Here is a 27505-nt window from a genome sequence, read left to right as displayed (position 1 = left end):
GTCTCACAATATTAGGACCTTTTTTTCTTGTAAACTCCTGACTTTATTGTCATACAACTTTTTTTCTCTTAAATTTACGACTTTATTCTCGCAATATTACGACTTTTTTCACGTAAAGTTATGACTTTATTCTCGTAATATAACGACTTTTTTTTCTGATAAACTTCTGACTTTAGTCTCATAATATTAGGACCTATTTTTTATTCTCGAAATCTGAGATTTATTTATCATTGATTTATTTTTTCCTCGATGTGGCCCTATAATACTCCATCGTACAACATGTTACACACTGTTCCTTTAAAAATAATAATCTTCCCTCAGCAAACCATGCCGGGATTCTCGTACAGAGCGAGTCATCCTGTCGAACAGACGATCTTCGGCTGCGTGCAGCTCCAGCTGCTGTGAATCTGTTGAGAGGAAGTGAAGTCTGAAGTCTGAAACAGTCTCCATGGATCCACCCGACAGACTCCCTCTGCTGTGAGGCGAAGACCAGGCCGAGCAGAGCTCCAGGACCAGCAGGAGGACAGTTTAACAGGTCCAGGTCCAGGTCCAGGTCCAGGTCCAGGTCCAGGTCCAGGTCCAGGTCCAGGTGCAGGTCCAGTCTATTTGTTCTATCTGTTTTCTTTTGGGTTGTTTTGCAGCCAGTGTGTTTTAGTTCACATCTAGTTGAATATAAAACAATGACTGACCTCAGCTAATCTCTCTCTATCAGCTGCTCCTTTAATAAATATAAAATTATCATTTTAAGGTCAGTTTGGTCAACTTTATTTTCTTGGCTCATTAATTAATTAATTAATTATTATTGTTTTGGGCTTCATTTTTAATTCAAAATGTGACTAAGTGGTAGCTTGTTATTATTATTATTATTATTATTATTATTATTATTGTTATTGTTATTATTGACAAATATGTATATTCTGACTGGCATATGCATATAACTTATGACTTTATTCTCGTAATATTACAACTTTTTTTTATTCCCGAAATCTGAGATTTATTTATTATTTAATGGACCAGGTCCAGGTCCAGGTCCTCCTCCAGGTCCAGGTCCTCCTCCAGGTCCAGGTCCAGGTCCAGGTCCAGGTCCAGGTCCAGGTCCAGGTCCAGGTCCAGGTCCAGGTCCAGGTCCAGGTCCAGGTCCAGGTCCAGGTCCAGGTCCCTCCCTGCTGGAAGACATGTGGCTGAACCCGGAGGAGGTTCTGCTGAAGAACGCTCTGAAGCTCTGGGTGACGATGAGGAGCAACGACTTCTTCCTCCTGCAGAGGAGGAGAGGACACGGAGAGACCACCGGCAGGATCACAGGTACAATATATAATATCCTATAATATAATATAATATATATACTATACTATAATATAATATAATATAATATACTATAATATAATATACTATAATATAATATAATATAATATAATATAATATATATACTATAATATAATATACTATAATATACTATAATATAATATAATATAATATATATACTATAATATAATATAATATAATATAATATAATATAATATACTATAATATAATATAATATATATACTATAATATACTATAATATAATATAATATATATACTATAATATAATATAATATAATATACTATAATATAATATAATATAATATAATATATATACTATAATATAATATAATATATATACTATAATATAATATAATATATATACTATAATATAATATAATATAATATAATATAATATATATACTATAATATAATATAATATAATATAATATAATATACTATACTATAATATAATATAATATAATATACTATACTATAATATAATATAATATAATATAATATACTATAATATAATATAATATAATATAATATACTATAATATAATATAATATATATACTATAATATAATATACTATAATATACTATAATATAATATAATATATATACTATAATATAATATAATATAATATCCTATAATATAATATAATATATATCCTATAATATAATATAATATAATATACTATAATATAATATAATATATATACTATAATATAATATAATATAATATACTATAATATAATATAATATATATACTATAATATAATATAATATAATATACTATAATATAATATAATATATATACTATAATATAATATAATATATATACTATAATATAATATAATATAATATAATATATATACTATAATATAATATAATATACTATAATATAATATAATATAATATATATACTATAATATAATATAATATAATATAATATACTATAATATACTATATATACTAAATAATAACTAATAAACAGAGGAGAGACCACCGGCAGGATCACAGGTACAATATATATACTATAATATAATATAATATACTATAACACAAAATAATGTACTATAACCCAGCAGAGATACAGAATATAATGTAGTATAACACAGCAGAGACAGGCTAATAAACAGAGACAATGAGAGAGACAGCTGTCAGGATAAACTACAGATATAGAAACAACAGCACTCAGGACTGAAAGGAGATAAAGGGAGATTAAAGAGTTAAACTACACTGAAATCCTGATTATTCCACTCAGGGTTCACTGGAAACCCCCGGCTCCAGATCCTGGTTTATATATTTATATTACTACAGTCTGCATGGATCATAGTAACCTATTAACTTTATGTTATAACCACTGCTGTAACTCTACAACTCTCAACTGAAGCTTTGTGACCAGAGACACTCAGAACGTTTCTATAACAGTGTGTGAAAGTCCTCCGAGTCATTTCTAAACTCTCTCACTTCCTTTAAAGAGGTTTCACTTTGATGAGGCCTTACAGGAGGTCTCTGTCTCTGTCTCTGTCTCTGTCTCTGTCTCTGTCTCTGTCTCTGTCTCTGTCTCTGTCTCTGTCTCTGTCTCTGTCTCGATCACTACTCCTGGTGGACGATATATCGTCCCAGAAATAACTGTGATATGATATGAAACGGTCACTATATCCTGCCAGTAGTGCATGAGACATGTAATCTGAAATAAATCAGGTGTCCTCCGGTGCTCCTAATGGCATCTGCAAGATTTCACAGACCGGCAATTTCATAGTCTCTTTGTGTGTCTTTGAGTCCCTTTGTAGTAGTTTTGTGTCTATTGGTTGTTTTGCCCCTTTTCATAGTCACTTTGTGTCTCTTTGTGGTTGTTTTGCACCTTTCATACAAGCTTTGTGATCATTTTATGTCTTTGTGGTTATTTTTCGTCACTTTGTGTCTCTTTGACTGAATAGAGACACGATCAACATTCATAGAAAGAGTTGGAACCTTTTTTCACCCAGGAGAAACGATCATTGTTTTAGTTTTGGTTGAGTTTAAAAGCAGTTTCAGATTTGAAAGGACACGCTGCAGAGTGTTAAAGTCAGTCGGCTGATTATAATGCTGCCATCTCTACGCTCTGATTCAGATATTTCTGTTTATCTGTTCCTTGTATTTAGTGATTATTCTCCAGGTTGGTTGCAGCTGTAGCCGTCTGACTGCTTCCCACCGTCGTCTGCTGCTTCCTCCGTCTCTCTGCTTCCTCTCAGTAGGACAGTCCTCACCGACACATTGTCAGCCGTCTGTACAGTGGATTAACGTGACGAGGGACGCTTCATGTCGTTAAACCACAACAGCTCTCTTACACAGTGTCTTCTTTATTCTCCTTCCTCGTGGGGAAACCCGGAGCCGGAGCTCGTCTCATAAACTAGAATAGTAGGAACTTCCTGGCCGGGGTTTTCCTCCGTGTTGCTGTTTGTTCCCATAGTGAGACGGGTGAAGGGTCAAGTCCTGTTGTCACGTCGTTCAACATTAACTAATTAAACTACGAGCCGCGCAGAGCAGAGCAGAGCCGTCTGTTGTTCTGTAGATCAGATCGGACTCTTGTTGTTTATAGCTGTAGAGATGTGGGCTGTGAAAACACACCGTTGATCACATACTTCCAGCTGGATTTCTGAGAAGGGATGGGCATGTAAACATCTGCAGCCGATCAGCTCCTTCATACCTCTCTGTGTTAACCAAATACTTCATAAAGGTTAACTGTAGTCTCCGTGTCTCCACATCAGTATCCCCCCTCCATTATCAGAGGTGATTCATATTGACTCTTCCTTTCTGGAGAGTTTACCGGTGTGAACGCCTCCAGGTCTTTGTGAGGACAGACGGATGGTTTAGTGTTGCCAGGCTGCCGGGTTCGCAGCTCCAGGCAGCTCGACTTTGACTCTGAGATACGGTTTATGTTTGGCTGAGAGCCAGAGGAGCTGCTGCTGCTGGGGAGGGGGGGGGAGGTCTTATCTTCTCACATCTCCACCTGCTGCAGCGCTCCACCTACAGAGTTATAATACTGCTGGCTTCAGGTTTAACATGGTCCGATGATGAGACACAATGAGCCCCTGGACACGGAGACATGGAGAAGGCTCCAACACCTCTCACATACACCCAGCGTAGAGTTGTTTCACCTCTTTTTGTCTCTTTGTGATCATTTTGTGTCCCTTTTCATTCTGCAACAACAATCCTACAATTTAATTTCGCGGACGCTTTTATCCAAAGCGACGTACATCTGAGAGTTTGCATAGTCATTTTGTGTCTCTTTGTGGTCCCCTTTTGTTCTCTTTGTAATTGCTTTGCCTCTTTCCAGAGTCACTTTGTGTCTTTGTGGTCATTTTGTGTCTCTTTGTAGTCTCCTTTTGTCTCTTTGTAGTAGTTTTGTGTCTGTTTGTAATTGCTTTGCCTCTTTCCATAGTGACTTTGTGTCTCTTTGTGGTCATTTTGTGTCTCTTTGTATTAGTTTTGTGTCCCTTTGTGGTCATTTTGTGTCTTTTTGTAGTAGTTTTGTGTCTCTTTGTGGTCATTTTTTGTCTTTTTGTAGTAGTTATGTGTCTCTTTGTGGTCATTTTGTGTCTCTTCGTAGTAGTTTTGTGTCTCTTTGTGGTCACTTTGTGTCTCTTTGTAGTAGTTTTGTGTCTCTTTGTGGTCACTTTGTGTCTCTTTGTAGTAGTTTTGTGTCCCTTTGTGGTCATTTTGTGTCTCTTTGTAGTAGTTTTGTGTCTCTTTGTGGTAATTTTTTGTCTTTTTGTAGTAGTTATGTGTCTCTTTGTGGTCATTTTGTGTCTCTTTGTAGTAGTTTTGTGTCTCTTTGTGGTCACTTTGTGTCTCTTTGTAGTAGTTTTGTGTCTCTTTGTAGTAGTTTTGTGTCTCTTTGTGGTCACTTTGTGTCTCTTTGTGGTCATTTTGTGTCTCTTTGTAGTAGTTTTGTGTCTCTTTGTGGTCATTTTTTGTCTCTTTGTAGTAGTTTGGCTGATTCAGGGCTCGGGGGTGGTCATTTTGGGTAGATATAATTATAGGTTATTTTACAACAGTTATTGTAGGAGTCACTGCAGTCAGCACTTCAGTCAGAAGTTACGCTTTATGGAGAATCTGAAAAAAAAAGAATCTGTAAAAGAATAAGAAAATAAATATGGAAATATAAAGACAAACAATAAAACATTAAATAATAATTATAAGCATTTTCATTTATTTTCACATTTTTTCTGTGAATATTTATTTATATATTTTTATATATATATATATATATATATATATATTTGCATATAAATTACTCTATTCTTTATTTAAAATAAAGTATATTTGTGCAGGAATTGATTACTCAGCCTCAGCAGGAAGGCCTGACCAAAGCCAGCAGATTGGCTAAGCAATAGGGAAAGGGATAAAAATAAATAAATTATATATATGTATATATTTATATAAAAAAATCTTTGTAATTAATGCAATGTAATTAATTTGTTGCATTTATATAAAAGAAAAATATTGCAAATAGAAAAATGTGTAAATACAAAGAGAAATAAAGAGACAAATAATAAAATATCTAATAATTCTAAGCATTTTCATATATATATATATATATTATTTTGTTGCATTTAAATAAAAGAAAAATATAGCAAATAGCAAAAAGGGGAAATGCAAAGATAAATAAATAAAATAATAAATACACAGGGAAGACAAATAAATAAAATATATATATATAAATAAATAAATATATATATATATATATTTAAAAGATATAAATACATGTATACAGAAATAAATGTGAAAATACAGGAAAATGCCTAGAATTATTATTATATATTGTATTATATGTCTTCCACCTGTATTTATTATTTTATTTATTTCTCTTTATATTTACACATTTATTTCCTCCTTCTTTTGCAGATTTATTCTTTTTTATGGCACTCCTATGACTCCATAACGTTTCACTTCTTTATACAATGCTCCTAAGTTTTTCACCCAGCTCTGCTTTGAACCGTTAAAGTATTTTTGGCAGCATTATCGAGAAAGTCCAACCCTGCATTTCAAAGTTATGAGTGAAGAAGACGAGGGAAGCCAGTCAGATCTGTATCTGTGTGTTCAGCAGAGCCTCCTCTGGTCTGGTACACCACATGGAGAGAAGAGGAAGAGGGACCGGTATCAGTTCTACTGCATCCTGCAGAAAGGAGGAGGTTGAGTTTATATGATTTAACTTCTTCAGGGTTGTCGGCCTATAAAACCTGCAGAGAGACTTACTGCCGAATAGAAACCTGAATTCATCAGAACGGGATTCACTGGAGGCTTTTATTGTCTTTATGAGAATCAAACTGCTGTTTCAGAGGCTTTTAATGGACAGTAGGGCTGGGCAATATGACCATATATACTGTATCTTCAAAACCATTTGTTTTTGCAAATTACTTCATTTATGCTGATTTTTGTGCTATATGAATAAGCTTTATTGTTATGCTATTATTAGGTTTGTTGTTGCTTATGACAAAGATGACTATTTATACTATTTAGATACTTCTTTATTGTTAATCAAAAAACACATAAGGACAATAAGGTGTAGATTTTTTTTGCTGTGATACCGAATATCCTCAGAAGTAAAAATGCTTGTGATCTCTTTTTGTCTCTTTGTGATTGTTTTGCCCCTTTTCATAGTCACTTTGTGTCACTTTATGTCTCTTCGTGGTCATTTTGTATCTCCTTGTAGCAATTTTGTGTCTATTGGTTGTCGTTTTGCCCCTTTTCATAGTCACTTTGTGTCTATTTGTAATAGTTTTGTGTCTTTGTGGTCATTTTGTGTCTCCTTGTAGTAATTTTGTGTATCTTTGTGGTCTCTTTTTGTCTCTTTGTAGTAGTTTTGTCCCTTTGTAGTAATTTTGTGCTGTGATACCGAATTTCCTCAGAAGTAAAAATGTCGGCACCAGCCGGTAGAGTAGTTGTTCTGGATGAAGGAAAGGCTGAAGTAAAGTAGGGAGAGAGGACTAATTATTGAATTATTAATGATTAATTTCTCCTTCATTGTTGTTGTTCAGCCGATCAGCCATAACATTATGACCACCTGCCTAATAAGGACTCCACTAGACCTCTGAAGGTCTGCTGTGGTATCTGGCACCAAGCCGTCAGCAGCAGATCCTATCTAGCAAGTCCTGTATAAGTTGCGAGGTGGGGCCTCCGTGGATCGGACTTGTTTGTCCAGCACATCCCAGAGATGCTCCGTTGGATTGAGATCTGGAGAATTTGGAGGCCGAGTCGACACCTCCAACTCGTTGCCCACAGTTGATAGATAGATAGAAGTAGGTGCGGCTTCAAGGAAACGCCTGCTATAGGTCATACTATCCCGTAGCTAAACACACAAAATAGACAGTTTACTGGACGATGACTCTGGTCTCTGTGGGGTATGTTTGGATAATTTCAACCCCACCCTGATTGTCTGTGTGTTGTGTCTCTGCAGGTCTCCTGGTGGGGGCACTGGACACGGTGCTGGACTCCAACGCCAGGGTCACGCCGTTCCGCATCCTCCTCCAGGTCCCCGGATCCCAGATCAGCTGGGTGATCGCCAGCGGTGAGCTCAACGATCAAGACTCCGCCTATCATCAAGTTCATCTCAGATAGTGGTTTTGGTTGTGTACAGTCGTGGTTTGCCTCATTTTTTTTTTTCCTGTACCCTCATCTGACTCTTATCAGGAGCCGCCATAGAGGAGGTGAACAAGCACTGGGACTGGCTGCTCCACAACCTGCTCCACTCTCTGTCTGTGTTTGAGAACAAGGAGGATGTCGCCAGCTTTGTCAAAGGAAAAGTCAGGGTAGGTGTGAAACCTGCCGGTATCAGCCTGAATCCTGATGATGTACAGTATGTCCATATAAAGTGATATAATGAGGGAGACTTCCCTCCTCTGCAGGGCCTTATCGCCGAGGAGGTCCGGGGTCGCCAGGCCGCCCAGGAGGAGGAGCCGGAGAAGTTCAGGGAGGTGCTGCTGAAGTTCGAGCTGCACTTCGGCCTCCCCTCGTCGGAGAAGCTGGTGACGTACTACTCGTGCTGCTGCTGGAAGGGCCGGGTGCCTCGGCAGGGCTTCCTCTACCTCAGCATCAACCACGTGGCCTTCTACTCCTTCCTGCTGGGGAAGGAAGGTCTGTACACCAAAGTGAGGGCTCTGATTTTCAAAACAAAAGACCAAAAGACACAAAAGTCACTCCCCACAATTATTATTTTATTCTTTTGTAACAAAAACATCCATTGAAACTTCTCAAAATCACTCCAGCAGAATAATTTGATTCGCTATGGAGTCTTAGGAGTGCCCTAAAAAAGAACAAATCTGTAAAAGAATAAGAAAATAAATGTGGAAATGTAAAGATAAATAAATAAAAGAATAAATATATGTGGAAGACAAATAATAATATATAAAAGAATAATCATAAGCATTTTCATTTATTTCTGTATATATTTATTTAGATGTTTTAAAATATACATTTATTTTTTTCATACAAATTACTCTTTTTTTTTAAATAAGGAAAAGGAAGATGATGAAAATAAATAAATTACATTATATAAAAATAAATAATAAAAAATTTAGAAATTTAAATGCAATAAATAAATAAATATTTTTTTTAAATGATATAAATATATACAGAAGTAAATGAGCTAATAAATGTGAAATAAATCAAAATGCGTATAATTCTTCTTTTATATTTTATTATATTTATTCTCTTATTTATTCCTCTTTATATTTCCACACCACATTTATTTTCTTATTCTTTTACAGATTTATTCTTTAAAAGAAATTTAAAATATTAATTAATTTATTTATTGCATTCAAATTACTCTATTTTTTTGTATTTTTGTTAATATTTATTTTTATATAATGTAATTTATTTTTATCCCTTTACTTTTCCTTATTTAAAAAAAAATCAATACAAGAATAAATAAGTAGAAAAATAGAAATAAATTAATAAATAAATAAATTTGGAATTATGAAGACAAATGTCAAAATATAAAAGAATAATTCTAAACATTTCTTTTTATTTTCACATTTCTTTGTTCATTTAAATCTGTATATATGTATTATATATTTTTTAAATATGTTTATTTATTTTTGCATATAAATTACTATTTTTCCCTAAAATAATTATTTATTTATTTTTATGTTATATCATTTATTTGTTTTGGTATAAGATATAATTCAAGGAGAGAAGTCTTCCAGATCATTTCAGGTCTTTTTTTAAAACTAATTTTCATCCTCGCGACACAAAAGTATGTTTCTTGTAGCATCTTTTAATTCACAATTAGCAACTGAATTTTCACAAACTTTACACTTTGAGTTGTCGAAGGTTTGTGCTTGATTTGTTTCCTACTATTAGAAAAGTTTAATATAAATTAGTTTGACCACAGGATGGAAACACGTGATGACCATAAGGTGGTTACGGTACTGTAATAATATTTTTCTCCTCTCCAGTCAAGTTCGTGATTCCCTGGGCGGAGGTGACGCGGTTGGAGCGGGTCTCCACCAGTCTGATGACGGAGGCCATCCGGATCAACACGCGGCAGCGGCAGAGGGAATTCTCCATGTTCCTGAACCTGGACGAGGCGTTCGGGGTCATAGGTCAGCTGGCTGACATCGCCCTCAGGCGGCTGCTGGACAGCGAAGGCCTGGAGCTGGACCGAGTCCTGCAGCAGCCCACTCGCATCACCAAGAGGTCAGTCAGTCAGCGCCGGTTCTGCTTTCTCTGACGGCCTCGTCGTGTACACGCTGTCAGTTTAACATCTTGTTTGTTTCAGCACTTTTCAACTCAAGTATCAGGTGAATTCATAAATATCTGTTTAATTAGCTGATGGATGACATCAAGGATGAAAAAATTACGGCGTATTAGGGCCACATTGAAGGAAAAAAATAAATCTGAGATTTCGTGAATTAAGTCGTGACATTACGAGAATAAAGTCATAACTTTACGTGAAAAAAAGTCGTAATACTACGAGAATAAAGTCATAACTTTACGTGAAAAAAAGTCGTAATACTACGAGAATAAAGTCATAACTTTACGAGAAAAAAAGTTGTAATATTGCGCGAATAAAGTCATAACTTTACGTGAAAAAAAGTCGTAATACTACGAGAATAAAGTCATAACTTAACGAGAAAAAAGTCGTAATATTACGAGAATAAAGTCATAACTTTACGAGAAAAAAAGTCGTAATATAACGAGAATAAAGTCATAACTTTACGAGAAAAAAGTCGTAATATTACGAGAATAAAGTCATAACTTAACGAGAAAAAAAGTTGTAATATTGCGCGAATAAAGTCATAACTTAACGAGAAAAAAGTCGTAATACTACGAGAATAAAGTCATAACTTTACGAGAAAAAAAGTTGTAATATTGCGCGAATAAAGTCATAACTTAACGAGAAAAAAGTCGTAATATTACGAGAATAAAGTCATAACTTTACGAGAAAAAAGTCGTAATACTACGAGAATAAAGTCATAACTTTACGAGAAAAAAAGTTGTAATATTGCGCGAATAAAGTCATAACTTAACGAGAAAAAAGTCGTAATATTGCGAGAATAAAGTCATAACTTTACGAGAAAAAAGTCGTAATATTACGAGAATAAAGTCATAACTTTATGACAAAAAAAGTCGGAAAATTACTACTTTATAATATTATGACTTTATTCTCGTAATCTCAGATTAATTTTTTTTCCTCAATGTGGCCCTAATACTTTAAACTTTCTGTTTCAGTTATAGACGTGTGTATAAGCCTCAACAGATGGCAGAGATAAGACATTGTCTTGTTATTTTATTTCCTTGTTGTCAGGGGTTTTTACATTTATTGTATGTTTTCTGTAAATCATTTTGCAACGAACCGTATTTGACCTTGATTAGAAGGCACTTTTACTCACATGCAGCATTCCTCCTCAGATGCCACTGAGACGTACGGGGTTAATTATTTCTGTCTCTGTTAAAACCTCAAAACCATAACAGGAAGTAGAGTTGAAAGTAAACCGCCGAGCTACGGAGCAGATGTATGAGTTGGTGTCAAAACCACAATACCTACATATTTGAATAGCAGATGTATTTACAGTAGATAAGGTTGATCTGAGCGAACACAAGTGAAGAGATGGAAACTGAAAAAAGGAAGTAAAAGAAATGAAAAAAAGTACATGATGCAAGGGACACAGAAAGCTAGTGAAATGAGTGCAGCTCTCAGGTCTGTTTGTTTTACTCACCAGATGGAGGAGTTTATGAGTAAACAGTGGAAGTGGAAGAAGACTAGAACATACATAATAAAGTCACATGATGTTGTTGTCCAGGTGGTGATATACTGTACAGTAGGACTAAAGGACAGTGTTTGCAGAGGCTTCAAATTAGATTTTATTTATTTTATTATTTTTATTTATTTTATTTATTTTATTTATTTTATTTATTTTATTTATTTTATTTATTTTATTTATTTTATTTATTTTTAAATAAATAAATGTGGAAATATAAAGAGAAATAAATAAAAACAATAAATAAATGTGGTAATATAAAGAGCAATAAATAAAACGATAAATAGATGTGGAAAAATAGAGAGAAATAAATTAAACAATAAATAAGTAAATAAAAAAATCTGGTAATTTAAAGAGAAATAAAAAACATAAATAAATGTGGAAATATAGAGAGAAATAAATAAATGCAGAGGCTTCAAATTAGATTTTATTTTGAGTTTACAGCCGGACTAACTCTGTCCACGTCTACCACAACAGTCACATGGTTTTGTCCAGTGAACCAGAGAAATGTCTTTGTCACTCAAGATGAAAATCATAGAGAGGATCTGATACTTCCTAGCCTTGTTCTGTAGTAAATCATCACGCATAACAACAGACAAACTGTGTTGTATCTCCTCTCTGTGTGTTTGTTGTTCTTGTGACTTTGCCGGGATCTTTCATGCTGGATTTTGTTCAACGTTTCCAAAAATGGAGCATTTGTTCAGTTCAGAACTGAAGTCACGCTTTCATTAGCTGATTGGCATCAACTGCTTCCATCATGCTTCACCACCAGTTGCTCATTCACCAGCTTCCTGGCTACCAGCTGACTACTAACGACGTCAAATCATATCGATACAGACGCACAGCGCGACCATTATAACGCTGTTTTCTCCACCACACTAACATCCATTATTTAATGTAGTTTTTTATTTATTTCTCTTTGCATTTCCACATTTATTTATTCTTTTAAAATAAAAAAAATAAATAAATAAATCTGGAAATATAAAGAGAAATAAATTAAACAATAAGTAAATGTTTAAATATAAAGAGAAATCAATAAAATAATAAATTAGTAAATAAAAAATCTGGTTATTTAAAGAGACATAAATAAGTAAATAAAAAAATCTGGAAATATAAAGTGAAATTAAAAAACATTTATTTGTGTATATATGTATTCATTTATATTAAAAAATCTGTATTTATTTAATTATTTATTGTATATACATTTTCCTATTATTCATTCTTTTATTTATTTTTATATTTCCAAACATTTTATTTACTTATTAATTATTGTATTTATTTTTATATTTCCACATATTTTTATTTACTTATTTATTTTTTTATTTATTTTTATATTTCCACACATTTTTATTTACTTATTTATTTAATTTTATATTTCCACATTTATTTTTATTTTTTTTACAGATTTATTCTTTTTTATGACTCCATATTTACCAAGCTACATCTGTGTGTCGTCTTCCTCCCAGGATCCTCGAGGAGCAGGCTTTGAGGGAGTACGTCCTGGCTCTGTTCCGGCTCCCCCGTGGCGAACGACTCCACGAGGTGGCGTCCTGTTCGGTGTGGACGCCACACGCCCGCTGCCACACGGCCGGGACCCTCTACACCACCGACAGCTACCTGTGCTTCTCCAGCCGAGAGGAAGGCAACTGCATCCTGCTCATCCCCCTCTCAGAGGTACCGTACCCAGGCTTGTGAGCCCAACCTGAGGTGGTCCACATGAGGCATTATTGTATTGTTTATTGTTTATTTGTTTTGCACAATTTAAGACTATACAACATAACAAAACAAATAAATGAATAATATACAGTGCAGGAAGAGGCAAAAAAAAAACACTGGGCTTATCTGAAGCCTCCACCTAAAGACAAGATTAATATAAAGAAATAATATGACTACATCATAGTGATAACAAACAATTAGAACAAGATATATATAATAACAATAACAATACAGTAAATATATAAAAAAAAGACAAGTGTGTGTGTGTGTTGCGTGGATGTGTATGGTTAGTGTTTGTGAGGAGGATATTGATTTAAATATCTATAATGATTTCTGGGTAATCGTAACCAAACAACATTGTGAGTGGGAGCAAATAAAAAACATAAAAACAGATACATGGACAACATGGGGAAAAGCAATTACGCAATTTGTATGTTTCTAGCCTAACAGATTGTGCTTCTCTTCAATACTAACATTTCCCTCAAGTAAACTAGGTCTTATGACTTATACAGCTGAACTACAGCCATATAATACTGACTGTAAAGGTTTACAGGAAGTGAGCAGCAAAAGTTAATTGGTCCAGGTCATGTGATGTTTTTTTTATTATTTAATTATGAACGCCTGAGCATAGAAACCTGGTAAAATTTTCCAACTGCCGTTAGAGAGGTGTGTGATAGGAATTTTGGGATGCTGAAAACTGATGAGAGACAACATCCTCAGGCAGAAGAAGCTGCCTAAAAAGAAACATTTCTCCTCGTCCCGTCTGACTTTTCCAGCCTGTTAGTGAATGAAATCAGTGACGTTACAGTTTCAGGTCTGCTTCCTCTTCGTCCTGAGTGACTTTAATCAGAGAGACTTTCTGTGTTTAGTTCCTATAATGTATTTTAGTTGAGTTTGTTAAACAGTCTGTGTTTACTCTGCCTGTTGCTGGTTAAAGAGTAACACCGACTGGATAATGTTCACACTCTAACACATTATAGTGCAGGGGGGAAATGATAGACAGCTTGCATGTTTGCTTAGCTTTAAAGGACAAGTTCAACCTTTTAGAAATCACTGCAGAAACACAAGTAGTCAAAAATATCATAACACTAAAACAGTCACACTAGTTCAGTGAGATATAGGGACTTGTTTTTCATCTTGAATATCTTGTTAAGTGAAGCATTACAGGCTCATTATGATACACAACACGTCCTAATACTAGTGACATGAAGCTCAAAATGAGTTTTAGAGGCTAATTTCAAGATTTCTTTTTATCTTGAAAGGCCTAAATATGTATTACATCTTATTTCAAGAAATCTTACCAAGTGAATTTTTTACAAGCAAAACCTCCTTGTATTCGTTGTTTTTTTTTGTTTACTTTTGAAGTAACTTTTTTATTTCCAGTGAAATTCAGAAGAATAAATGAGATTTGGTGCTCTTCTATCACATCTTTCTGCATTAAAGACGTTCCTTTTGTTATATGAATCGATCATCACACAGCTGCTATTATGATTGTTAAAGTTGTGGCTTTCGTGCCACTTCTCCTTTTAAATGTTCAAATAATGCTAAATAATGAGAGAAAGTTTAGAGTTAAATAAAGGATTTCAATCAAGTAGTTTCTAGATTGGAATAACTTATTTTACAGATAAGATAAAAAATAACCTTTTCTGGACATTATTTGTCATTATTTCGTGTTAATTGATTTCCAATAATAAATATATACATATATTTGCATAAAACAAGCCCACTCCCATGTTGATAAGAGTATTAAATACTTGACAAATCTCCCTTTAAGGGACATTTTGAACAGATAAGAACTGTGTGATTAATGTGATTAAATATTTGAATGGATTGGCAGCCCTAGTTTGAAGCTCTCGGCCTATTTGAGTTGTGAAAGCAGAGATTAGCAGCCAGTCTGTTCGTGCATGCCGTCTTTCCTCCACTGCTGCAGTTTAATCCTCCATTTCCTCTGTTTTCTGTTGGAGCATTGTCTTGGAAAAGTGTAATCACTTCCTCCCACTTAATCTGTTACTGCTAATAAAGATGAATTCCCCTTCTGCTCCTCCAGATTCTCTTCAACCTCTCGTATAGTCTCTTTCATTCCTGCAGAGCTGAGCTGTAACTGTTTTATCTCTTATCTCTAATTTAAATACACTTTTAGTATGAAAGCAACGTGTCATGGAGAAGTTGTCACATTATTGATATTTCTTAAATCTAGATTATTTATGTTGATGATCTGAGAAGCAAAGTTAATTCATATTGTGATAATTGATTTTGGTGTTTTAGTACTTCAATTGATTGTTGTTTCCTCCACGTTGTCGCCAGGTGTTGTCCATAGAGAAAGCGGAGAGCACCAGCGTGCTTCCCAACCCCGTCATCGTGAGCATCCGGACCAAGAAGGCCTTCCAGCTGATCGAGCTGCACGACCGAGACGAGCTGGTGGAGAACCTGAACTCCAGGCTCAGAGCGCTGCAGTGGAAACAGTCCATGTTCCGCAGCAAGAGAGACGGCAAGAGGAGTGTGGTACGTGCGATGTTTTTATTATTTCATATATTCTATTTTCCATCTACCACTGGAAGAACCGTAGATCACAAACTTGTTGGGTGCTCTTGCAAATCAGGGAAAAATCTGAATGAACAGGAAGGCAGTCCAGAATCTTAGAACAAGTGACAACAAGGAAGGAAATATTAAAAAGCCTTTATTATAGTCACTAAATTATTAAAAAAGCCAACATGTTTCGACCATCCTAACCAAGACCTATAGTGGTTGGTTGTTTTTTAATGATTTATATATATATTATATTTATTTTTTATATTATCTTTTTTAATTATTTAGCCACTATAATAAAGGCTTTTTAATATTTCATTCCTTGCTGTCACTTGGTCTAAGATTTAAAGTGCCTGGATTGCCTGTTTATCCGGATTTTTCGGGAACTTAGCATACAGTATAATAAGAAATGTACCCATCAACATTTAAGCTGACCAGTCACTAAAAGAGAAACAAAATAAATAAATCAATAAATATATTACTTAAAATAATATTAAAAATAAATGTAGCCATTAATCAATTGGTAAAATGTGACATAAAATTATATTTCTGTTTTAATTTGCTTCTTTATTTATTTATCTTTGTAGTAATTTTGTATTTACTCTTGTTAAATTTAAATTTAAATTTTAAATGTTTTATTAATTTTAAATCAATTCTTTATTTTTTTATTTTTGCATTTTTGCATTTATTTTTTTTTCATTTAAAATTTATTTTTGCTTTTTTATTTATTTTAAATTCATTTTTTAATGTATGTGTTTATATATGTATTTATGCATTTATTTATTTGTTTTTATTTATTTAAAATTTATTTTTGCTTTTTTTCAAATTTAATTTATTTTTTATTCATTTTTAAATGTATGTATTTACATATGTATTTATGCATTTCTTTTTTTATTTCTGCACGATTTTTTCCAATTACAGCAAGCAGTCGTTGGCAATGAAAATCTTTGGTCTGTGGTTCCCTTCAACAATGCTCAATAAAATATGTAAAGTAAAATGAGAATCAAAGACATAAAGTCATAAATATAGAATAAGTAAAATATACATTTGTGGAAGGCAGGATTATTACAGATTTCAGACATCGCCTTCATTTTGTAAATATTCTGTGTATATATGTCGGTTTATTGTTTGAAAAAGAACCTCAGTTACTGTGCATACAAGTAGATAGGACATTTATAACACTCTCTACGCAGCTAATACACTTGTTTAGCCTTGCGTAAAGGGCACATAAGAAAAGAGACATAAGACTCCGTCAGTAGAGGTGATCCATCATGAACATCATTTCACAACTGTATTATTTTTGTATTCCTCTCAGAGCGCCCCGACGCCGTACTACACCTTCTACTACGACACGGGCCACTCCGATGAAGAGGAGATAGAGGAGCAGGTTCTACGTAACACCGTCAACAGCGAGGCTCTGATGACGGCGTTCCACCAGAACCAACCAGGAACCAACGGCAACAAGGTGGAGTGGAGTCTCACATCTCACCTGCCAACGACTCGTTAATGGATTTAAATAAAGGTTGGATTTAGTTAAATGAGAGGATTTGAAACAAGTCAACATCTGAATATCTGCTGTGTCTTTATATATATGTATATAAATAGAGCATGGAGAAGGTGAAGGAGCGTCTGTGGGAGGATCATTTCTCGGAGTTCGGTCGCGGCGTCCACATGTTCCGCACAGACAAGATCCAAAGACTTGTTGCCATGGGGATACCAGAGTCGCTGCGAGGAGAGCTGTGGATGACACTATCTGGTAAGAGAGAGATGGAGGAGTTAAGGTAGATGTTAAGGTTATCAGCATCTTAAACACAACCTGTTTATTTACCGTATCTCTTCCTGTGGTTTGTTTTATGCAGACGCGTCCTCAGAGCTGGAGTCCCACCGGGGTTACTACGCCAGCCTGGTGCAGAAGTCGATGGGTCACAGCAGCCTGGCCACGGAGGAGATAGAGCGGGACCTTCACCGCTCTCTGCCGGACCATCCCGCCTTCCAGAACCCCACCGGCATCGCTGCACTGAGACGCGTCCTCACCGCCTACGCTCACCGCAACCCCAAGATCGGATACTGTCAGGTAGGAGCTGATGGTCTGGGGGAGTTCAGAGATAATGATGTGACTGAACAGTTATTACTGCAGTATGGGGTTTACTGTAATCGCAGTAGGGCTGGGCCAGGGGTCAGCAACCTGCGGCTCTTCAGCTCCTCTCCAGTGGCTCCCGGTGACGGCGGTACGACGGAGTATTAGGGCCACTTTGAAGAAGAAAAAAAAAATCTGAGATTTCGAGAATAAAGTCATAATATTATAAAGTAGTAATTTTACGTGTTATTTTCTTTTTTTCTCTTAAACTTCTGATTTTATTCTCGTTATATTACGACTATTTTCTCATAACATTCTGACTTTATTCTGTAAATCTCAGATCTTTTTTCCCTCAATGTGGTCCTAACACTCCGTAGTACATTGTCTCTTTGGCCCTCACTGCATTAGACTGATATACTATATACTTAGACTATAAACTGTGTTACCTTCATCACAATGATCACATGTTTTGCGGCTCCAGAAAGATTTTTTTTTTGCCAAAAATGGCTCCTTTGATAGTAAAGGTTGCTGACCCCCAATATAAAAGTCTGTTCCTGGCTACATGCTGTATAATAATAAACTCCATGCTAATAATGACCTCTGACCTTCCTCCCTTGTGTCCAGTCTATGAACATCCTGGCGTCGGTGCTGCTGCTCTACGCTAAAGAAGAAGAAGCGTTCTGGCTGCTGGTGGCGGTTTGTGAGAGGATGCTCCCCGACTACTTCAACCGCAGGGTCATAGGTGAGAGGTCAGGGGTCACAAAGAGCTTTATTTAACTTACAGTAGCTGCTCCTTGTTTAAAGTCACATAACCACAGCGTGTTGTGTCGTTTATTTTGTCTTCTTTTCAGACACCAAACAATCCAAAAGGCTTATTTTAGGCTTCTGAAATAAGAGCTCATTTCCTGTGTTTGTCAAAGCAGTTTATTTATGACAAGCGAGGCGCTTCTGAACCAATTTCCTCTTCCTTTTAATATCCACATGTTTCTGTTTATCCCTGAAACGGCAGTGATTGTGTTCTGAGAATTTGTATGAGTTATTTTATCTTTCTATTAGTGTTAATAATTATATAACAACACAGAAGAAACAAAAAACAACAAAGAATTTATCCTTTGTCAGAATATGTGTAACACATTATGTCTAAATGCATGTTTTTATAGTATTTGTATTGTAATTTTCTTCTATTCTAAATTCATGTTTATTGATTTTTGTACTTTTATTTTTAATTTAAATATCTTTTTTTATGATTATGGTATGCACCAATACACCAAAGCAAGTTCCTTGTACGCTAATTAATTAATTAATTAATTAATTAATACATTTTGCCAATTTTAATTTTTCTGTACGCCTGCTTGTGTTTCAGCAACATGTCAAACTTTATTTTATTTTTATTTTTAATTTTTTTCTACTTTATTTTTCCCCTTTTTTTCGAGGTTGTTTTCGTATATGCAATTTACAGTTTGTAATTACAATAGTTTATAAACCAATTTTGAAGTGGTTGGGCTTAGAAACAAACACAATAAGTACACTAGAGAAAAAAAAATTTAATAAAAAATAATAGAATAAAATTATTAAAAATTATAAATAATTATAATAATAATAAAAAGAGAAAAAAAAATAATAGTAATAATAATAATAATAATAGTAAATTAAATAAAAAAATTTAAGTTTAATGATTTGTTTTTGTTTTTTCGTCATTTTGATAACTGAGATGTTGTATCATGGAGCCTCCCTGTAACACCGTCCACACCATCAGACCCCCACTAACACACTCCTCCATGCTTGTTGCCTGTTTGACTCCGTTATCCCCTCTCTACAGGAGCTCAGGTGGACCAGTCGGTGTTTGAGGAGTTGATCCGGGAGCGTTTGCCGGAGCTGGCTGAACACGTCCCCGACCTCTCCACCCTCTCCTCCGTCTCCCTCTCCTGGTTCCTCACCCTCTTCCTCAGCGTCCTGCCCTTCCACAGCGCCGTCCGCGTGGTCGACTGCTTCTTCTACCACGGAATCAAAGCCATCTTCCAGCTGGGTTTGGCGGCGCTGGATGCCAACGCTGCTCAGCTCTCCGCCAGTACTGACGACGGACAGGCACTCATGATTCTCGCCAGGTAGATACACCAGACCTGCTTAGTTTTACTCAAAATGAAAGGCATTTAAAAAAATATCATTTAAACTAATTATCTAATTTATGGCTGTGTTGCATATTGTACTCTTGATGTTTCCCTCTGGAGCAGTCTACTGTATGGCAAAAAAAAATCTTATTTGTTAAATCTTTAATTTTAGGTATTAATGATTCAAGTAACTATTCATCTATGGAGTCAAAAGAGTGCCATACATTTTTTTTTTTAAATGTGAAAATACAAAGAGTAATAAATAAAAGAATAAATACATGTGGAAGACAAATAATGAAATATATAATAATAATCATTAGCATTTTCATTTATTTTCAGATTTATTCGTTGTTTTTTACTATATATTTTTTTTATATTTAATTGTAATGTATTTATTTTTATCCCTTTTGTTTTTCCTGATTCTTTTCCTTATTGCTTTTGCTATTTCTTGAAGGGCCAAGCTGTCAATCAACTGGCTTTGGGCGGGCCTTCCTGCCCAGGCTGAGTAGTCAATTCCTGCACACATATACTCTATTTTAAATAAAAATAGAGTAATTTATATGCAAAAAATAAATAAATATTTTTAGAAATATATAAATAAATATATAGAGAAATAAATGAGCAAAAAAAATAAATGAAAATAGTTATAATAATTATTTTAGATTTCATTATTGTCTTTATATTTCCACGTTTATTTTCTTATTTTTTTAAATATTATTTTTTTTATAGCACTCCTGTGACTCCATATTCAGCGACTAGGAGGAGCTGCTTTGCTGCACATATATCATAAATATGTAGAAATGGCTGTAAAAATTATTATTGTGGGTTTTGTCCTTAAATGTTAATTAAAAGGAAGCTGTTATTGTGTTTTTAAATCTCTCTAATTTATTAAAAGAGGTACAGCCAATCAGAGAGAGGAGCCTGTTGCACATTTACAACCTGGTTTCATGTATTAAACCTTTTTTATGAATGGAGCGAATGGGATTACGTTTGTGTTTGAATATGTGAACCCTCTTTGCTCTGCAGTTTTCTGGACCAGGTTGGAAGTGAGGTGTCGTCTAGTCCTCCGTCCTCGCCGCCGTCCTCGCCGCCTGCTGCTGACGAGACCAGCAGCAGCGACGGCGGCGATATCTCCACCGTGGGACACACGAACATCACCGACCTCATCAACGAGTCCTACGAGGTGAGACGCACACAAATGGCTGCCGTTCACCCTTTAATTCACTGGTTTTATGTAGTGATTTTAATATAGTAGTTGTGCATCGGTTATCATTCCAGTAACTCTTTGTGTTTCCTGCTGTCAGAAATTCGGAGACCTGACGGTGAGGCAGATCGAGAGGCTTCGCTGTCGACACAGAATCCGAGTGCTGCAGTCTCACGAAGACACCACCAAAGAAAACGCTGTGAGCACACGGAGAATATAAATGTCACCTTGTCTGATTTTTAAAACGTAAGAGTTCAGCATCATGTCAGACCTCCATCTCTTCCCTCTGTGTGTGTCTGTGCAGTTGAGGGTGGTGAATCCAGATGTTTCCATCTCTCCAGAGAACCTGGCCGACGTCTACGACCTCTTCAAGGTATCTTCTCATCCCTCCTCCAGTTTCATCAACACATTTAGAGAATTTGAGGTTCATAATTCTTTTCCTCTCCCCCTCCAGACGGAGCACTTCATCAGTCTGTACTGGGGTGACAGCAGCTCGGCAGCGGCGGCGGAGGCGGCGGCGTGGCGTTATGGTGACTCCGGTCGCTCCTACATGGAGCGGCAGTACCGGCTGGACCGGCCCCAGTTCAAGAGCCTGTACGGGCTGCTGGCGCCGTGGCCCGGCGGCAACAACCAGCACGCCGACACGCTGGCCAACCGCACCTTCACCCTGCTGGACCAGGACTGCGACACCCTGGTCACCTTCAAAGAGTTCGCTGGCTGGCTGGGTAGGTAGACGGACAGGAAGAAGCACGGCAGATTGAGACACACATGATCCCTCCATAAAATAGTATTTTAGCAGCTGGCACTGGAGTTGATCCCAGATCCCAAATTATAATGTTCTCAAAGAAATAATAGCTTCAGAGACAGACCAAGTCTGTTTTTTTTAATATCACAAAAAAGAATACAAAGATAAATAAGTTTAGGGATATATATTTATATTATGCATAAATCAATAAATGCTTAAACACAAAAGTAAATACATACATTTAAAAATAAATAAAAAATAAATGCAAACATAAATAATTACATTTTAAAATTCATAAAATATATACATAAATAAAATTGAATGCAAAAATAAATCAAAACATTTTAAAATTCATAAACATAAATACATGAATAAATAAAAGTGGAAATTAAACAGAAAAGTAAATAAATAAGGGAATTAATACAAAGGTAAATAAATAAAAAAAATAAATTAGAACTGAAATATCAATGTATGTCAAGTTTGGGGATATATATATATATATATATTTATAATGCATAAATAAATAAATGCTTAAACACATAAATAAATACATTTTAAATTTCATAAAAATAAATACATGATTAAATAAAAGTGGAAATTAAACAGAAGAGTAAATAAGTAAGGGAATTAATACAAAGTTAAATAACAAAATCAATTCAAACTGAAATATCCATTTATGTCACATTTTATCAATTAATGACTACATTTATTTTTTATAAATGAATATATGAAATATAAATTATTTTTGCTACTTTTAATGGCATATTTATTTATTTATCGAGTCATTTATTTATTTATTCATTTATTTTTTATTTTGGCAGGCTCCTTCCTCCATAATTTCTGCCCCCGATGTTTGAAATTTGTCCATACACAACCACACTATTTTCTTTTGCCCCCTTGATTTAGTTTTATGGGGAAAATACCTTGAATTTATAGACAATTTTGCCCCCTGATTATTTGTGTAGCTGCTTCTATGTGATAAAAAGGATTTAGAGTTAAAAGCTCAACACTGATGAGTGACATTATAAAAACAACGGAGTATAAAACAGACATTTCTTTACATAAAGATGCATCGAAGACCTTCAAGCCTCCCTGTGTCACTGTATTATGATTCAAAGACTGAAACAGGAGAAGGTGTTGCACGTGATTTGTTTTAACCCTTTACTCTCTCTCTCTCTCTCTCTCTCTCTCCCTCTCAGACACTTTGTACTGTGAAGAGCTGAATGAGAAAATAAGGCTGCTGTACCGTCTGCACATCCCACCAGGTTATTCACTCTGTTAATATGATGGAAGTCATGGGGAGTTTCTAGCTGCAGTCGGGGCTGTATTTAACTGATTTACTTTATTGTGTGTGTGTCTGCAGCTCTGACAGAAAGTGAGGATGACCCCTCTCTGATGAAGAGCCCCCTGATGTCCACAAACAGACCCCTCTACGTTAATCTGCCCTCTGGTCGGTGCAAACACACTCAGTCATATATTATTAGCTAAACGCACAAGCAACATATTATGTGTTTTAAAGGTTGATTATGTGTTCCTCCAGGTGATGAAGGTGAAGTGAAGGACTACCAGGAGCAGCTGAAGCAGATGCTGCAGGATCTGGTGAAAGAGAGGGAGAAGGATGTGGAGAAACCTCTGAAGCTCATGAACCAGGTACTGGAAACACGCTGCACTAGTGCTTTACTACGTGATCTCTAAGTGATGCTTCCTTTACTTCACCCTTAAAGTCTGTATGCATGTAGTCTCTGTCACTATGATTACTATGACTGCTTTATGACATTTTTGAGGACATACTATAATATGACTTTTAATGGGATTTTTTTACGACACAATATACTGTGAGTTTTTCGATGACATACTATATTATAACTTTTTTATGGCACTTTTTATGACATACTATGCTAGGACATTTAATTACATTTTTATATGACGTACTATACTATGACTTTTTCATCAAAAACGTCATGAACAAGTCATATTATAGTATGTCGTCAAAAAATGCCAAAAAAATATTTTTTTTGTCCGTCTACTAATAAATGTTGGCTAATTGTTTAAGAACCAATCTCTTAGTTTATGTATAACATTTTTAAGAAACTATATACTATGACTGTTTCATGATATTTTGACAACATACTATACGATGACATTTAGTTAAATTTTTTCTGACGTACTGTACTATGATTTTTATATGACATTTTTTATGACATACTATACGATGACTTTTTATGGAATTTTTTATGACGTACTATACTATGACATTTAATTACATTTTTTACGACCATCTATACAATACAATAACTATATACTTTTTTTGTGACATTTTTATGGATTAATTTGCAATTAATTAACAGTCTATAACGTGTCAGAAAATATAAAAAAATGTCCATCACAAGTTCTAAGAACCAATGGGGATGTCTTTAAATTGCTTGACCTACTGTCCATAACACAAAGATATTACATTTACACTGAATGATAAAACAGAAAAGTTGCAAATTGTATATTTGCTTGGAAAAATTACTTTTTTACTTAAAGATTCATTAATCAAAAATTGTAGTATTTTGAATTATCTCATAGTTTATGTAAATAAATGATATAATGTGAAGAACACTGATATCAACTCTCTCCATCTCTTCCTCTGCAGCGCGAGTTTATCCAGTTCTGTAAGACGCTCTACAGCATGTTCCACGGCGACCCGGAGGAGAACGACCTCTTCCAGGCCATCGCCACCGTGACGAGTCTGGTGCTGCAGATCGGCGAGGCCGGCCACCGTGCACACAGCTCGGGGTCAGAGGTGACCACTGAAGAAGCTGGTGGGGTCGACGCCAGCAGGGGTGACGGGAGATCAACAGCACAGGACGACGAGTGGACGGTCAGCTACGCTCAGATCCTGGCGTCGCTGCTCACCGAACAGGCGCTGGTGAACTTCTTCGAGAAGCCCGTGGATCTGTCCGCCAAAATCACAGAGGCCAAGGAGAAGCAGTATCACCAGCGGGCCGGTCTGCTCACACTGCAGCAAGGGACCAGATGACTCCAATGTGAAGCCAAATTTGAGAACCACAAAATCAGGATGCAGCCAGGAAGCTAAAGAGCCTTAAAGTTATCTGTGACATTTACTAAATCAATAGTATGACTGTCAGCAGCCTGGGACTCTCTGTACTCAGAACATTTTGAGCCAAAAAGACAGTTTTCAAGCTCCAAATCTCCAGCAGCAGGCCATGTGATGGTCGACTCGCCGGTATCGGCGACATTAGATCATTTTGTGCTGGAAAAACGAATTATTGCCTTCTTTACGTCACCACCAGGATGCCTGCAGTTAAACTGTGTCAATACGTTCTTATATAAAGTGTTTATTAAAGGTTGATCAATAATTTACTAATTCTGTATAAGCCATTAATTTGATTAACTTTAACCAGGTTGTGAAACATCTCTGGTGACTCTGGTGGTGGAATTAAGGGTAACAAGTGTCTCAATTTCTAATAAGCTATTAAAGGGCCAGTGTGTAAGAATTAACGGGATCTATTGGCAGAAATGGAATATAATCTTTAGTGTATACCTTAAATGAGCCGTTTATATCTACATACGGCGCATCGGCCACTGCAGTTCTCCGACACGCTTGGCACACGGGAGAAGTTTCCGTTGGTTGCAATCTGCAACCTCACTGCTAGATGCCGCCAAATCCTCCATAATGCACCTCTAAGTCTCTTATCATAAATGTCAGTCAGTCATTATTAATAATAATTATTATTATTATTGTTGAATACTCAAGTCTAATTGGTCAATCACAGCGTTCTACAGTCTGTTATTTCTTTATAGCAGACCGTTGCTTTGTATAACAGACCGTTGCTATGTATAGCAGACCGTTGCTATGTGTAACAGACCGTTGCTAGGTATAACAGACTGTTGCTATGTATAACAGACCGTTGCTATGTATAGCAGACCGTTGCTATGTATAACAGACCGTTGCTATGTGTAACAGACTGTTGCTATGTATAGCATACCGTTGCTATGTGTAACAGACTGTTGCTATGTATAGCAGACCGTTGCTATGGACGCAGTTCTGATGTCGGACTCTGGAGGACCGTTTTTGTGTCAAATTATTGATTTCTTAAGTAGCCGTGTAATAATCAGGATAATGTACGTGTCATTTTTTATGAAATAAACCCCTTCAGTCGGGGTTTATTTCACAACAACGACCAGCTCGCTGTACATTATTTTCCCTTATGTGTTTACGAGTTTCTCACGTTATATCAAGCAACAGCCAAAGTTAGTAATTAAAAATGTAAATAAATTATATAAATAATAAAGGATTTTTACAACTATCCAACAAGGCTTTAGTTGTAAATGTTGTTAATAAATTAATTTGGATTCAGAAGGTCAGAGGCCAAACAGTGTCCCACACTGCAGGAGGAGATTTTCACAACCTGGCAACCCAAAATTTGCTCCTATTAATCGCTTATGACTGACTAGTAACCCCTTTCCAATTTTGAATGTCAAAAAGTATGACAACTAATCACTAAATGCCAATACAGCAATATAAATAAGTTAAATACTATTCTAATGCTTTGTTCTGTCCTGCTATGTATATTTACTATTATTATAAGGGGGGAAATGTTGATTTAAAGGAAGAAATTTATATAATAAATTTTTCAGTTATACCCAATTAATGTAGATGTGACTCACTGTAGCTATACTACAAGGTGACATTTGATGTGACTGCATCACTGGAGCTAAATAAATGCAGTGTTGCCCATACATTATGGACTTTGATATTCCTTTTCATTATTATCCAATTCAGTCTGTTGGCCGACAGATATCATACTTTCAGTTGTTTTTATCGTAGCATTTATACAATATTATATTTGTGTACAGTCTGATTTGTGTAAATAGCAACATAAATTGTTTTTATTAACCAAATAATCTACATTTATGTACAATCTGTGGAAATGTATGTCGTATTTAATGGAATGCATACAAAACTACATTTAAAGTGGGATATATTACCAAGATATGCGTATAAATATAAATATGCCCAAGACACATGCGATGATCATGTCTGCTGAATTAAGGTACTGGCACATTTTGTTGGTTCAATTCAGGCACTGTACATATAATAATTAGTTAGTTAGTAATTATTATTATTATTATTAATAATAATAATAATAATAATAAACTTTATTTGTATAGCACCTTTCATACAGCAGTTGCAGCCCAAAGTGCTTAACAGCAGTAAAAAATAGACATAAAATGAGCATAAAATAATAAAATAGCAATGCAGAGTGTAAAAGAAATTATAATAAAAAAACAAATTAGTTATTAGTTTTTACTTTTAAGGCCTTAACTGATATCCAAAGTGACTAAATAAGAATACAGGAACCAAAGGAAGCTGATTGTCAATTATAATAGTCAGCATTAAGGATAAACCAATATGGGATTTCCTCATTTATATATATATATATATATATATTTAAAAAATTATATTTTTATAGCTAGGAAAGGCAATAAGGAAATCAAACAAAATGCAGTGGTGGAAGAAGGACTCAGATTTTTTATTTAAGTAAAAGTAACAATACCACA

General features: G+C 35.1%; 1 protein-coding gene across 9 annotated transcripts; it reads left to right on the top strand.

Annotated features, from left to right (window-relative positions):
* The first annotated feature begins 396 nt into the window (after positions 1-396).
* On the top strand, positions 397-25307 carry tbc1d8 (TBC1 domain family member 8). Of its 9 annotated transcripts, none has more exons than XM_074657917.1 (21): positions 397-565; positions 1048-1302; positions 7754-7864; positions 7987-8105; positions 8202-8430; positions 9753-9993; positions 13025-13232; positions 15579-15776; positions 17116-17265; positions 17406-17556; positions 17660-17874; positions 18502-18619; positions 19697-19982; positions 21012-21168; positions 21290-21388; positions 21494-21562; positions 21644-21914; positions 23134-23199; positions 23298-23384; positions 23475-23584; positions 24573-25307. In XM_074657917.1, the coding sequence occupies exons 2-21, from the start codon at positions 1176-1178 to the stop codon at positions 24957-24959; spliced, it is 3399 nt and encodes a 1132-aa protein (XP_074514018.1). In that variant the 5' UTR covers positions 397-565; positions 1048-1175; the 3' UTR covers positions 24960-25307. The 9 variants fall into 9 exon arrangements, with proteins under 9 accessions (XP_074514018.1, XP_074514019.1, XP_074514021.1 ...); XM_074657918.1 differs by having other exon boundaries at positions 397-571; XM_074657920.1 differs by having other exon boundaries at positions 397-577.
* The last annotated feature ends 2198 nt before the right edge of the window (positions 25308-27505 follow it).

The sequence above is a fragment of the Sebastes fasciatus genome, chromosome 14 (genome assembly GCF_043250625.1).
Source record: "Sebastes fasciatus isolate fSebFas1 chromosome 14, fSebFas1.pri, whole genome shotgun sequence".
Classification (NCBI taxonomy): Eukaryota; Metazoa; Chordata; class Actinopteri; order Perciformes; family Sebastidae; genus Sebastes; species Sebastes fasciatus.
This window is presented reverse-complemented; position numbering and strand designations above follow the sequence as displayed.